The 15,884-nt window shown below is 38.4% G+C and overlaps 1 protein-coding gene across 1 annotated transcript in view; it reads right to left on the bottom strand.

The window, feature by feature from the left end:
* The window catches only part of LARP4B (La ribonucleoprotein 4B), a 56,314-nt gene extending 40,831 nt beyond the window's left edge, over positions 1–15,483 (bottom strand). Inside the window, exons 1-2 of the mRNA XM_007445660.1 lie at positions 15,367–15,483; positions 14,661–14,720 (exon numbers count right to left, since the gene is read on the bottom strand). Coding sequence (XP_007445722.1) covers positions 14,661–14,720; positions 15,367–15,447 — 141 coding nt within the window. The 5' untranslated portion in view covers positions 15,448–15,483. The remainder of the gene's footprint in view (positions 1–14,660; positions 14,721–15,366) is intronic.
* Between the last annotated feature and the right edge of the window lie 401 nt (positions 15,484–15,884).

Below are 15,884 nucleotides of genomic sequence, written 5' to 3'. Positions count from 1 at the left end.
CCTCCAAAGGTACCAAATAATGAAGATAAAGTTTTACTTATCTTGTTCTCTGGTTCCTTCTCCTCCACAGATTTTTCTAACAGGCCAGTTTTTTCACTGTCATTGTCACTACTTAATTCTTTGCTGAAGCAACAACCCATGTTCGAAAGTTCAAAAGCTCACATAAAAATGCTTGTCGCTTTCTGAGCCTCCGCAAGTGCATCTCCCACTAACTTTCTATAGTTTCTGATGAGAAGCCGACACCCAGATCCCAAAAATAACCCTCGCACAGCAGTCACATGTCCCTGCCACTCAAGTCCAAAATCCTAATCACAACAGACCCTGTCCAACAGCCATTCTATTCCACACATTAAAACCCAAACAGCACACGGAATCCAAAGACTGAGAATACAACAAAAAGATTTTCGTTTTATTTTTCTTATTCTCAAAAACTCAATAAAAAAATAACTAAAATTATTATCCCAGACAGAAGAAGGAATTTCAGACTTTTGCTTTTTCTACAGTGTTTCAGCATTCTCTGAATTATATTTCATGGAATGGTGGCAACCAAAGGAGTTAACATGTATATTCCCCAAAGGGAAACAAGTGTAAACATTTGTTTTTTAAAATTCTTAGGTACTTATAGTTGAATCTAATTTTCTGCCTTTAAGAAATAAAGTCTGTGAGTGTTTGGGAATGATCGTGCTAGGCAAGAAACTGGAATGGTGTCTGTTAGAGATGCATATTGAAATGTTTACGGCAAATGGCACGCTGTTAAATGATGCCTGGCCTGAAAATAAAGAAGTAAATACATACAGACATAACACTTTTTAAAACTATGTGTGCAGAGGGGAGGAAAAAACAAAATAAAAGCAAAATGTGAGGGTGGGAACTGTTCAAGTCAGAATGGGCACACTGAGGTTCATTTTATTACTCTACTTCTGCAGATGTCTGAAAGTTCTAGTTAAGAAAACAGAAAGAGCAAGAGCAAAAGAGAAAGAAAGAAAATCTACACCTGCCAATCCAATACAGGAATCCCCTCAAAAGCTCCCAAACGAAGCCCTTCTTCAAGCAGTAGGAACACCACCACCCTGCACCCTGTGGTCCAGGACTGCTGACACATACAATGGGTCCGAACCTTCTTCAACATCTGTAAGCTTTGTTCTCAGTATAAGAGATTCTTTTTCTTATTATGATTCAGATATGCTATTCTGAAAACAAAATAATTCTGTTAACTCCTCTGCAAGGAGATTTTTCTATTTTAATCTACAAGTTATGGCTGGTGTACTACTAACATTTTACAAAACATTGATATCTTTTATTTTTTTTAATAAATTTATTTATTTTATTTATTTTTGGCTATGTTGGGGTCTTCGTTGCTGTGTGTGGGCTTTCTCTAGTTGCGGCGAGCGGGAGCCACTCTTCGTTGCGGTATGCAGGTTTCTCACTGTGGTGGCTTTTTTTTATTGCGGAGCATGGGCTCTAGGTGCAGGGGCCTCAGCAGCTGTGGCTCATGGGCTCTTAAGAGCGCAAGCTCAGCAGTGGTGGCGCACGGGCTTAGTTGCTCCGCGGCACATGGGATCCTCCTGGACCAGGGCTCGAACCCGTGTCCCCTGCGTTGAAGGGAGATTCCCAACCACCGCGCCACCAGGGAAGTCCCAATGCTGATATCTTTGACGAAAAAAGTTTAGGAGTTCTACTTAAACATGAAGATAACAGGGACACTTCTAAAAGTACATAAACTCAAGGACTGAAACCACAGCAGATGATGGTGATGATGATGATAATGGTAGCACTTATGTGCTATAAGAATCTAAGTACACAAATATTTTCATTTTGTCACACATTTATTTGAATTCACACTCCCAACAACCTGGGGTAGATGTATTAACCCCCTTCTACCGATAAGGAGTTCTGTCTCTATCACTATAGAGTTAAATATCCCTACAAAAAAAGGATTCTTCACCCAGGAAGACACAAACCCTTCATATCTGTGACATGGAGTTAAATGGAGCAGGAGTTACAGGGGCAAATTCATAAGCTTATCTGCCTAGGTGTGTGTCGGTTAGCTTTTACCATGTGTATAAGCTTTGGCAAATTATTTAGTCTCTTTTTCTCAGTCTTCTCACTTGTAAAATGAGTTGTCGTGATGCTATTAAGTAAAATATTTAGAATCAAACCCCAACATCACTTCAAACTCCTCATAATCTGACCCCAGCCCACCTCTATAATTGCCTCTCATTCTAAGATGCCATCCCCCTCAGCTCCTCTATTTCATCTAAAAAAAACCCAACTGGGAACTCCCTGGTGGTCCAATGGTTAGGACTCGGTGTTTTCACTGCTGAGGGCCTGGGTTCAATCCCTGGCTGGGGAACTAAGATATGTTAGTTTGGCAAGCCTCGCAGCACAGCCAAAAAATAAAATAAAATATAAATAAATAAATTAAAAAACCCCAACTGAATAACCCTGGCATATCCTATCTTTGCTCAAACCGTTTATCAGGTCTCCTCCCCCCAATTTCCAAATCTCACCATCCTTTATAAGGCCACCCCTCTCAATTTTGCAAAACAACTCTCTCCTATCCCCACACACTGCCCACTCTTCAAGCCCCTGGGAAAGCATCCTAATAGCAAGCCAGTGTCTGCACCATCGACTCAAACTTGGAGAATCTACAGGCTCTCTAAAAGAATTAAAAGATGCAGGGCTTCCCTGGTGGCACAGTGGTTGAGAGTCCGCCTGCCGATGCAGGGGACACGGGTTCGTGCCCCGGTCTGGGAGGATCCCACATGCCACGGAGCGGCTGGGCCCGTGAGCCATGGCCACTGAGCCTGCACGTCCGTAGGCTGTGCTCCGCAACGGGAGAGGCCACAGCAGTGAGAGGCCCGCGTACCGCAAAAAAAAAAAAAAAAAAAAAAAGATGCAAACACAAAATTTTAAAAATATGTCCATGTTTGCATGTAGGTTTAAGAGTGCAGTGGTGCTATGTGACAACACCTACATTAACCTAATTTACTGAGAAAAGAACTGGATCTAAAACGTCATAAATTCATTCAAGCCCAGTGAAGGCCAGGTGACATCAAGGTGCACCACAGAAACAAATCAACAAAGCAGTAAGAAGTTATTCACTCGAAATTCTGCAGTTTAGGTTGTGGTAAACTCAAAGAAATTCTGGGTAACTAGTACCACAACTACTTGGTGAAGGAGTTTTTAGTTTCAGCAAAACATCACCTGCCAGACTAAATGAATGTCATTAATTTGCATTTTACAGGTTTGAGCAATCAAGTTTTATATTTGTATAAGAATTCTTATTACATGCAATAAGAATTTATCAGTAGTTCTATGTTATTAAAAAGACAATTTAAATCAATGACAACCTGGAAAAAGTTCTCACATAAAAGGTTATGAGAAAATGTGGGGAAGGGGAGTAAGAAAATGCAGATCTTTTAGAATGTGTTTGAGCTTATATGACGACCAGTCTAAAGCAAGTAGATATAGTTATGGGTTAACACACTTGAAAACCAGGGTAACCACAAATCAGAAACATAAAACAGATTCACAAAAACCAAAAAGAAAGGAACTCGAGCATAATACAAAAGAAAACCAACAAACCACAAATGGAAAAAGAAGAAATACAAAATTAACTGGAAAACAAGATTTAAAATGGCAATAAATACATACTAATCAATGATTACTTTAAATGTCAATGGACTAAATGTTCCAATCAAAAGACAGAGTGGCAGGCTTCCCTGGTGGCACAGTGGTTGAGAGTCCACCTGCCGATGCAGGGGACACAGGTTTGTGCCCTGGTCCAGGAAGATCCCACATGCCGCGGAGCGGCTGGGCCCATGAGCCATGGCCGCTGAGCCTGCGCGTCTGGAGCCTGAGCTCTGCAACGGGAGAGGCCACAACAGTAAGAGGCCCGCGTACCACACACACAAAAAATAAAGACAGAGTGGCAGATTGAATAATAAAATAAGGATCTACAATATGCTGCCTACAGATCACTTTAGGGCAAAAGTCACATATGGACTGGAAGTGAGGAGACGGAAAAAGTCATTTCATGCAAATGGAAATGACAAGAAAGTGGGGGTAGCAATACTCATATCAGACAAAATAGACTTTAAAACAAAAGCCATAAAGACAGACAAAGCCGGACACTATATAATGATAAAACCATCAACAGAAGGAGTGGATATCATACTTGTTAACATATATGCACCCAACATAGGAAAACCTAAACACATAAAACAAATACAACAGACATAAAGGGAAAATTCGATGGGAATATAATAATAGTAGACTTTAACACTCCACTGACATCAATGGATAGATCTTCCAGACAGAAGATAAATAAGGCAATGAAGATTCTGAATGACACATCAGAATAGTTAGATTTAGTTGATATTTCCAGGACACTGCATCCAAAAGAACCCCAGAATACACATTCTTTTTAAGTGTGCACAGAACATTCTCTAGGGTACAAAACAAACCTCAACAAATTTAACAGTATAGAAATTACTTCAAGCATCTTTGCTGATCACAACGGCATGAAACTAGAAATTAACCACAGAAAGAGAAACAAGAAAAAAAACGATTACAGGGAGACTAAACTACTTGCTACTAAGAAACCAATGGGTCAACAATGAAATCAAAGAGAAAATTAAAAAAATACCTTGAGACAAACAACAATGAAAACACAACTGTACAAAATCTATGGGATGCAGAAAAAGCAGTTCTAAGAGGGAAGTTCATAGCGATACAGGACTTCCTCAAAAAAAACAAGAAAAATCTCAAATAAACAACCTAACTAACCTACCACCTAAAGAATCAGAAAAAGAACAAACGGAACCTAGTGCTGGCAGGAAGGAGGAAATAATAAAGATCAGAGAGGAAATAAATAGAGAGTAAGAAAAAAAAAAAAACAGAAAAAAAATCAATAAAACCAAGAGCTGGTTTGTTGGGGGTTTTTTTGCGGTATGTGGGCCCCTCACTGCTACGGCCTCTCCTGCTGCGGAGCACAGGCTCCGGACGCTCAGGCCCAGCGGCCACGGTCCACGGGCCCAGCCACTCCACGGCATGTGGGATCCTCCTGGACCGGGGCACGAACCCATGTCCCCTGCATCAGCAGGCAGACTCTCAACCACTGTGCCACCAGGGAAGCCCAGAGCTGGTTTTTTGAAAGGTTAAACAAAAGCAACAAACCTCTGGCCAAGCTCACCAAGAAGAAAAGAGAAGGGATCCAAATAAACAAAATAAGAAATGAAAGAGGAGAAACAACCACCAACACCACAGATTTTTATGGTATTTTAACAAAATACCATAAAAAATATTATGAACAGTTATACGCCAACAAAATGGACAACTCAGAAGAAATGGACAAGTTTCTAGAAACATACAGCCCACCAAAACTGAATCAAGAAGAAACATAATTTGAACAGACCAATCACTAGATGTGAAATAGAATCTGTAATTTAAAAAAAAAAAAAAAAATTCCCTGCAAACAAAAGTCCAGGACTGGATGGCTTCTCTGGGGAATTCTACCAAACGTAAAAAGAACTTATACCTATACTTCTCAAACTCTTCCAAAAGACTGAAAAGAAGGAAATACTCCCAAAGTCATTTTATGAAGCCATCATCACCCTGATAATAAAACCAAACAATGACCATACCAAAAAAAGAAAATTACAGGCCAACATCTTTTGATAAATAAAGATGCAAAAATCCTCAACAAAATATTAGCAAACCAAATCCAACAGCACATAAAAAGGATTACACACCATGATCAAGTTGAATTCATTCCAAGGTCACATGGATGGTTCAACACATACAAATCAATCAATGTTATACACCACATCAACAAAAGACAAAAACCACATGATCATCTCAATAGGTACGGGAAAAGCATTTGATAAAATTCAACATCCACTCGGAATAAACTCTTCCCAAAGTGGGTACAGAAGGAACATATCTCAACATAATAAAAGCCACATGACAAACACATAGCCAACCTAACACTAAACAATGAAAAGCTGAAAGCGGGACTTCCCTTGCGGCACAGTGGTTAGGAATCCACCTGCCAATGCAGGGGACATGGGTTTGAACCCTGGTCTGGGAAGATCCCACATGCTGCAGAGCAACTAAGCCTGTGTGCCACAACTACTGAGCCTGCACTCTACAGAGCCCACGAGCCACAACTACTGAGCCCACATGCCTAGAGCCCATGCTCCACAACAAGAGAAGCCATGGCAATGAGAAGCCCGTGAACCGCAACGAAGAGTGGCCCCAGCTCACAACTAGAGAAAGCCCGCATAGCAATGAAGACCCAACACAGCAAAAAATAAGTAATTAATTTTTAAAAAAAAAAGAAAGAAAAGCTGAAAGCCTTCCCATTAAATTCTCAAACAAGCCAAGGATGCCCACTATCACCACTTCTATTCAACATAGTATTGGAATTCCTCACCACAGCAATTAGACAAGAAAAATAAAAAGTATCCAAACCAGAAGGGAAGAGGTAAAATTGTCATTATATGCAGATGACATGATACTCTATATAGAAAACCCTAAAGACTCCACACAAAAACTATTAGAAGTGATCAATGAATTGAGCAAGGTAGCAGGATACAAGATTAATATACAGAAATCTGTTGCATTTCTTTACACTAACAATGAAATATCAGAAACAGAAAGTAAAAAAGCAATCTCGTTTAAAACTGCATACAAAAAATAAAGAAAAAGAAAAAAACCTAGGAATAAACCTAAACAAGGAGGAGAAAGATTTATGCACTGAGAACTATAAAACACTATAAAGGAAATCAAAAATGATTCGAGGAAATGGAAAGATATGCCATGCTCTTGGATTGGAAGAATTAACATAGTTAAAATGGCCATACTAACCAAAGCAATCTACAGATTTAATGTGATCCCTATTGAATTACCCATGACATTTTTCACAGAACTAGAACAAATAATCCTAAAATCTATGTGGAACCATGAATAACCCAGAATTGCCAAAGCAATTCTGGAAAGTACAGAGGAAAAAGGAACAAAGTACAAAGCTGCAGGCATAACCCTTCCAGACTTCACACAATACTACAAAGCTACAGTAATCAAAACAGCATACTACTGGCACAAAAACAGACGTACAGATCCATGTTAACAGAATAGAGAACCCAGAAATAAACCCACACACCTATGGACAATTAATGTTCAACAAAGGAGGAAGAATATACAATGGAGAAAAGACAGTCTCTTCAGCAAGTGGTGTTGGGAAAGCTGGACAGCCACACCTAAATTAATGAAGGTAGAACACTCCCTCACACCATACACACAAAAAAACTCAAAACGGCTTAAAGACTTAAATGTAAAACATGACAACATAAAACTCCCAGAAGAGAACATAAGCAAAATATTCTCTGACATCAATCATAACAGTTTTCTTAGGTTGGTCTCCCAAGGCAAAAGAAATAAAAGCAAAAACAAACAAATGGGACCTAATCAAACTTAAAGGTTTTTGCACAGCAAAGGAAACCACAAACAAAACAAAAACACAACCTACAGACTGGGAGAAAATATTTGCAAATGATGCAACTGACAAGGGTTTTATTTCCAAAATACAGAAACAGCTCCTACACCTCAGTAACAAAAAAACAAACAGGCCAATCAAAAAATGGGCAGAAGATCTAAATAGACATTTCTCCAAAGAAGACATACAGATGGCCAACAGGCACAGGCAAAACTACAACGAGGTATCACCTCACACCGGTCAAAATGGCCACCATCAAAAACCCTACAAATAATAAATGCTGGAGAGGGGGTGGAGAAAAGGGAATGCTCCTACACTGTTGGTGGGAATGTAAATTGGAGCAACCACTGTGGAAAACAGTATGGAGGTTTCTCAAAAAACTAAAAATAGAGTTACCATATGATCCAGTAATCTCACTCCTGGGCATATAACTGGAAAAGATAAAAGCTCTAACTCGAAAAGACACACACACCCCAAGCGGCACCATTTACAACAGCCAAGATATGGAATCAACCAAAATATCTACTGACAGATGAATAATAAGATGTGGTACATATATATATATATATATATATATATATATATATATATATATAAATATAAATATATATAATGGAATACTACCCAGCCACAAAAAAGAATGGAATAATGCCATGTGCAGCAACATGGATGGACCTAGAGATTACCATATGAAGTGAAGAGGTCAGAGAGAGACAAATATATCATTTATATGTGGGATCCAAAATATGATACAAATGAACTTATTTTACAAAACAGAAATAGACTCACAGACATAGAAAACAAACTTATGGTTACCAAAGGGGAAAGGTGGGGAGGGATAAATTGGGAGTATGGGATTAACAGATGCACACTGCCATATATCAAATAGATAAACAACAGGTTTTACTGTATAGCATAAGGAACTATATTCAATATCTCATAATAAACTATAATGGAAAAGGATAGAAAAAGAATATAGATATATACATACATATGTATAACTGGATCACTTTGCTATACATCTGAAACTAAGACAATATTGTAAATCAACTGTACCTCAATAAAATAAATAAACATAAAAAATGAATTATGCAAGTGTAGGACTGAGAAAAGCAAAAAAAAAGGTTATGAGAGGTCAAGCAAACTGGTGAACTAGGAAGCTCCAGGCTCTCATTCCTTCACAGAAATATCATGAAAAAAACAGAAGTTTCTGAACACACGCTGTAGGAGCTCTGAAAAACAATCACAGTTTACAGCAACTAAGCAAAGAAACAATCAAGAAAAGGCTGTGCTCGACATGGCAGATAACGTTTTGTGGTGTGGTGTGACCTTGGTCTGGGGTGGCAGCAGCCCAGGTCCCAGATCCCCTCCAGGAGCCAGAGGGAGCAGGGTAAACCTTACTTGCAAATTAGTGTGCCCATCTGTTCTGTCTTAGCTGGAGGTTACCTAAAGGACTGACTTGCCTCTCCTATCTCACATAACTCAGAAGACAAATGGGAAAAGTGGGGAATTCCCTGGCAAACCAGTGGTTAGGACTCAATGCTTTCACTGCTGGGGTCCCGCTTCGATCCCTGGTCAGGGAACTGTGATCCTGCAAACTGCACAGTGCAGCCAAAAAAAAAAGGCGGGAGCAAAGTGTCAGGCACTGCTCATAAAAGCTATAAGGTGACTACAAATCCACACGTGCCAGAGCAGAAGATGACACGCAGAGACATGCAAGAACCACCTAAAGCCCCTAGAAGAGGCTGGAGTGTAACTCCAGGAAATTAGGACATTCAAAAGCAGCCATGTATATGGGGAATTCAGAAGGCAAGATGTGTGCTCAAAAACATCCTGAGAAGACCTTCAGCTTTCACTTCAGGCTGATCCCTAGTCTCCAAGGAAGTTGAGCTACTCAGTGAGGGACTGTCCCAGCACAAAGCCAGTCTACAAAGATTGGGAGAGGCAGCTCTACTCCCTCTCACTGTGGGGAGGGTTGGGGGGGTGGGGCAGGAGGGGGCCACCAGGCAAGGCAGTGCTGGACTGACTGTCTGCTTCAACTCACGACATTCAAGGAAATCTCTGTCAAAATATCAGTTGAACACAAGCAAAAGGAACAGAGACATCACTGAATACACATGACAAGGAATAGTCTTTACAAAAATAGTTTGGAAAAGTCTCAAAACCATGAGACTACTATAGCCTTCAACAACAGTGACAACAAACAGCAAACCCTGGGTAAGAAGCGAATCTGACGTCCAAAGTTAACACATTACTAATGTAATTAAATGCCAGTTTTCAACAGCAAAATCCCAGTTTTCAACAACAAAATCACAAGGCATACAAAGAAACAGGAAAACACAGCTCATTCAAAGGAACAAAATCAACTGTCCCTGAGAAAACTAAGACATGGGACTTACTAGATGAAGACTTTAAACAATCATCTTAACTATGCTCAAAGACCTAAGGAAAAAACATGAACAAGGAACTAAAGTTAATCAGGAAAACAATATGTGAATGAAATGAGAATATCAACAAAGAGATAGGAACTGTAAAAAAGAACCAAACAAATATTTCAGAGCTGAGAAGTACAATAACTGAATTGAAAATTTCACTAGAGGGGCTCAATAGCAGACTTGGACAGGCAGAATAAAGAATCAGCAAATTTGAAGACAGGACAATTAACATACACATTGTGGGAGTCCCAGGATGAGAAGAGAGGAAGGGTAAGAGAGAATATTTGAAGAAATAATGGCCAAAAATTTCCCAAATTTGATGAAATCCATGAATTTACAAATCTCCACAAACTTCAAGTAGGATAAACCCAGAGACCTATACCAAGACACATTACGATTAAACTGTCAAAAGACAAAGAAAGAAGCTTAAAAGCAGCAAGAGAAAAGTGACTCATCAAGTACAAGAGATCCTCAATAAGATTATCAACCAATTTATCATTAGAAACCTTGCAGGCTAGAAGGCAGTGAGATGAAGGAAAAATGCTGAAAGAAAAAAACTGAGAATTCTTTATCCACTAAAACTGTCCTTCAAAAATGAAGGACAGAGGCTTCCCTGGTGGCACAGTGGTTGAGAGGCCGCCTGCCGATGCAGGGGACACGGGTTTGTGCCCTGGCCTGGGAGGATCCCACATGCCGCGGAGTGGCTGGGCCCGTGAGCTGTGGCCGCTGAGCCTGTGCGTCCAGAGCCTGTGCCCCGCAATGGGAGAGGCCACAACAGTGAGAGGCCCGCATACCGCAAAAAAAAAAAAAGGACATTCACTTCATTTTTGACATTCCCTGGAATGTTAAAGGAGGGATATTCCCTGGGAAAGGACATTAGCAGATAAACAAAAGCCAAAGAATTTAAAAGGAAAATGCATAAAAACAAGCATAAATCTATGGTATTGGGCACATAATAATAAGATATAATTTGTGACACCAGAAATGGGGGTGGGGAGTTAGAACTTTATAAGCGAAGAGTTTCTGCATGCTACTGAGGTTTATTAAGTAGGCAACTTAAATTAGATAGTTATAACTTCTGGATGTTATACGTAATCCCCATGGTACCACAAAGATATATATATGATATACACAAAGATAAGTTTTTAGGATGAATGACTAAATTATCAATTATGCCATGTTGATGTTAACAAAATTTCTTTTCAATTTAAATAAAGTATGACTTGCAGAGAACTATCAACGAGCTACATTACGTAGTTCCTGCCCGAATGAATGGGTCTTAAAACTCCCATGACAAAGCATACACATTTGAAACATTTAAAAAATAACACAGAACATAATTTGTTAAATAAATTTAAATCAAATATACATATAAGGAAGTAATACAGGTGACTATGAAAAAGATGAATCAGTGAAGCTAACAGTTATAACTGAGAATGCCCTTGAAGGACATAAAACTTCTAAGATGGGCAAAAAATTACAGAAGGAAACAAAGTATTAGAGTTGATTTTATTCTAAATGGCAGCTCAGTTACTTTGTAATTGTAATTTTTAATTTTAGGTAACTCAGTTACCTAATCCACATAAACAATAGTAGCTTTAATATTCTTTTCTGTGCAATAAAAACAATAAAAAATCTATTTGTTTATTCCAGATTTACATCTCAGGCCCTAACCTCTCTAATCAGGTCCAACTGGCACTGATGACCCACTTCACTGCTCACTTAAATTTATACCAGGTGGATTTTCCCTCCACAAACCTTTCCTTCTCTAGTTTCTTCCATCTCAAAATAAATGAAACCACCATCCATTAAGTTGCTCAACTATCCTTGATTTACTTTTCCCTCACCCTAACCCCTAAATCCAATCCATAAATGGTGCCATTGAATCCACCTCCAGAGTAAATCTGAAATCCATTCATTCTTAGTCTAAGCCACGATCATTTCTCACCTTACTTAACAGCTTTTTAATTTGGTTTCTTTGCTTCTATACTTGGCTCACTACAATACATTCTATTAATATAATAAAGTCAAAATAATGGTCAAAATAATCTTAAAATATAAGTCATGAGTCATTATTCCCCACCTAAAATCCTCTAGCTCTATCCCAAATTAATTTCAACCACTTAGAGCCATTGCAAATAGTTCCCAAATGGCTGACAAGAGCGAGGTTTTGTCTCTCGTATTACTTTCTACTTGTTGTTTCTCTTTCTAAAGGAAATAACAGATGCCAAAGAGGAAGTTCTCTTCTCGAGTTGGCTCTGAAGCCAGGTTGCCTAGGTTCAAATCCTGGACAGCTGAGCAATCTTGGGGAAATTACTTAAGCCTCTCTGGGTCTCAGTTTCCCCTAGCTAAGATCACTTTTTGGCTGATTGGCTAAACTTGTAAGTAGTTACTACTCAATAAGGGTAGTATTTTATGGGGGGAGGCAGCAGGGAGCTGTATGATAAACAATTGATATTATCAATGGATAAACGCAAACCTGCTCCTGAATTATCCAGACATTTATTTCGGGATCACTATGGCCATTCTCCTCCCACTTACACTGCATCCAACTTTGGGGGGAACACTAAACCTTAAAGAGAATGGTTCCTAAATTAGACTGCTAAGCACATTCACCTTCCAGTCATACAACTGCAGACCACTGAGGATCAGCACTCAGAGCCACCACACCAACTATGCCATCCACACACTTAGGTGCACCATGATAATGCCGGTTAGAAAAATGTTCAAAGCAATGCCATTTATAATAGCAGGAAAAAGAGAAACAAGTTAAATAAATGTACCCAAAAACCCAACAGCTAAAGAAGTGACAGCAAGTCAACATAAAGAAAATACTACAGGGCAAGTACAAGGGGATATATAGATGAAATCTGCTATGGGGGAAAACATGAGGTGAAATATATATATATTGATTACAACTTCATAAAAGTTGTAATGGATTTCTTTTATTTTCTATAAAATGCAAGTTTGTTTTAAAGTTTTAAAGAACATACATGTTGTGAGCCCAGACGGTCTCTTATGGTCCCTTCCAGCTCTAGTATTTAATGATCCTATGAAAACCTCAAGTGTGCAATACCTTGAAAAACTGATAAATAGTAATACACACAATTTACAATATCAGGTGTCAGAGATGTGTTCTACCCAAGGGACTCCAGGGGTACTGGGTTGCAGGATTGGACCAAGAACTAGTCATGTAATATTCTATTGTAGTACCCTGACCCTTTAAAATGACAAAGCATGTGTAGGCAGTACTAGTTGCAAATTATTTCGCCACAGAAATGAAATATTGAATTCTGGCTAAAGAGTTACACTTCTTTTCCACATAGGTCTCTCTCAGTTGTTTTCCACAAAGTAATTTTAAAAAGCAAGCAAAGAAACACCAAACCAAAACCCACCCATAGAATCCAAATATCTAGTTTTATGCCCTGAAATATGTTTTAAAGATGTTTAAATATTATATTGGACCACAAATCAACCAAGAGGAAGGGGGAGATTTGATCTGAAAACAATTATTTTAATCCATCAATGATTTCTGTATAAGTCTTATATTCGGATTTTGAAGTACTTAAGATATTATAAAATTCACTTAAAAAATCAATGTAAAGTACAATATGCAAAAAACCCTACATACATAATAGAATAACAACAATGAAACAAAGTAGTTTGGAGGGGGTCCCTCATTTTTTAAAATTCTGCCTTACTAAAAATAGATCAACAGGGACTTCCCTGGTGGCGCAGTGGTTAAGAATCTGCCTGCCAATGCAGGGGACAAGGGTTTGAGCCCTGGTCCGGGAAGATTTCACATGCTGCGGAGCAACTAAGCCCGCACCACAACTACTGAGCCTGTGCTCTAGAGCCCGTGAGCCACAACTACTGAAGCCCACTTGCCTGGAGCCTGTGCTCCACAACAAGAGAAGCCACCGCAGTGAGAAGCCCGCTCACCGCAACGAAGAGTAGCCCCCGCTCGCCACAACTAGAGAAAGCCCGCGTGCAGCAATGAAGACCCAATGCAGCCAAAAATAAATAAATAAATAAATTTATTATTATTATTTTTAAAAAGATCAACAATCCAATCCCCGCCTTTAATTTCTACATGAGCTGCTTATATTTTCGGGGTGTAGATGAGGTTGACTATAAATTTAGTAAGATTACTTTTAAAAATTTACTTTTACTTTAAAAAAAAGACTTACTTTTAAAATTTTGTAGGATTTATGAGATCACTTAGAGGACTGCCAAGCTAAATGCGCCTGACTCCAAATGCACCTGACATACGCAAATGCAAACGGTGTAAAGCAGGATTTAAAAACCAGTGGATCTCTATTTCCTTATTCTTTCATTAATCACAGCTAAAATGTGAAATCAATTTTCTTATTAAAAGCTTACTATCACTTTTGTGCTTTAAGGAACACAGGCTATTAAAATGTAAAGTTAATCATATACATACAATAGATGATCAGTGAACCATTAAAAACACTGTGAGGAATACATGAAATTAAAGTAATACACATGGCACACTGCTGTCTGTAGAACTATACACATACACACACACACACACACAAGCCAGAAAAGGATATACAGTACTGACATATAGTGTACCCAGGTGGTGGTTCCCCCCACTCTCTTTTTGGGGAACACTGACATTTCCTAATTTTTTTTATAATTAATATTTGTTGTAAGGCAATACCTGTGAGCCTCAGCTGTGATTAATCTCTGAACTGAATTACCTGACTCAAAGCTGGGATGGAGCTTGTCTGAGAAGTGGTTTGAGATATGGGACCATTCATCTGTAAAATCGAAAACACCAAACACACCATCACAACAGTGTAAAGAAACATATTTTCAAACCATAGTAATTTAGCAAAACAAAACCCACTGAGAAAAGCAAATTTTTACATGACAAAGAAATTCAATGAGATATTCAAAATGATGCAGGAGCCTTGAAATTTAAAATATTTTGAAATTTTGACTGAACACCATTAAGTAAAATTCCTTGTAGTTTCCATAGGGAAAATTAAGAAAACCTACTTTTCCCAATGTCATTTAGAAACTTTAAATATTATTGCTTGACATGATAAAATCTTAAAATAAACAAATGCACTCAAAATTAAAAACTTACATAATTCTAATTAACTCTTTAAATAAATACTACTACAATGACTATAATGTTATTAAACTATTTACAAATCACTGCATTTTTCTTGGTGATTTTAAATCCAAAGCTTTAAGTATTCAGAGCTATAAATGACATGTGTTTTCTCTATCACTTTGAAACTGCTAATTTCCTCTACTAAGCAACCCCTAAATTTACTCAGAATATAACACCTATATTTCAGCATAAGATATGCTAGTGTTCCGAGTGTACTGTAGGATCTGTTATCAGAAGAGAAGAGAGGTACACCAGGCCAGTGTTGGCCTTTGATGCCCACTCACCAGATGAGCGCCGTCTTTGCCTTCCTGGACTCGCTGGCCCTGAGGTTCAGCCACAACCTTAGCGTCCTGATCAGAAGTCATGAGCTGTTTACTTTGTGGCTCCACTGGGAGAAGTTTAATGTTAGCCGTAGGATGCTGTAAAACAAGAGACAGTAAATTGGTAACTTGAGGTGCAGAGTGTAATTAATTCTAAAATGATATTACTAAGCAGTTTTAAAATTTTCAAGTTTTCCAGGACATATGTTTATCCCTCTGGAGTCTAAGTAGTTTAAAGAAATTTACCCATAATTTCCACCTTACGCACCCAAGAAATAATACTTGTTTTTTAATAAGTTTCTTCTTCACACTGATTTGGTAACCGTGATAATATCCTAAGACTTAGAAACTAAACGCGAACATATTCAAACCCACTTATGTTCAGAAAGTTATTTTTTAAAAACAGAAAATTACAAACAGAACTTCCAATTTGGGATTGATGAATCCTATATATATATATATATATATATATATATATATAT

The sequence above is a fragment of the Lipotes vexillifer genome, unplaced genomic scaffold, assembly GCF_000442215.2.
Source record: "Lipotes vexillifer unplaced genomic scaffold, Lipotes_vexillifer_v1.1 scaffold646, whole genome shotgun sequence".
Lineage (NCBI taxonomy): Eukaryota > Metazoa > Chordata > Mammalia > Artiodactyla > Lipotidae > Lipotes > Lipotes vexillifer.
Note: the sequence above shows the minus strand (reverse complement) of the source record. Positions and strands in the feature narration are given on the sequence as shown.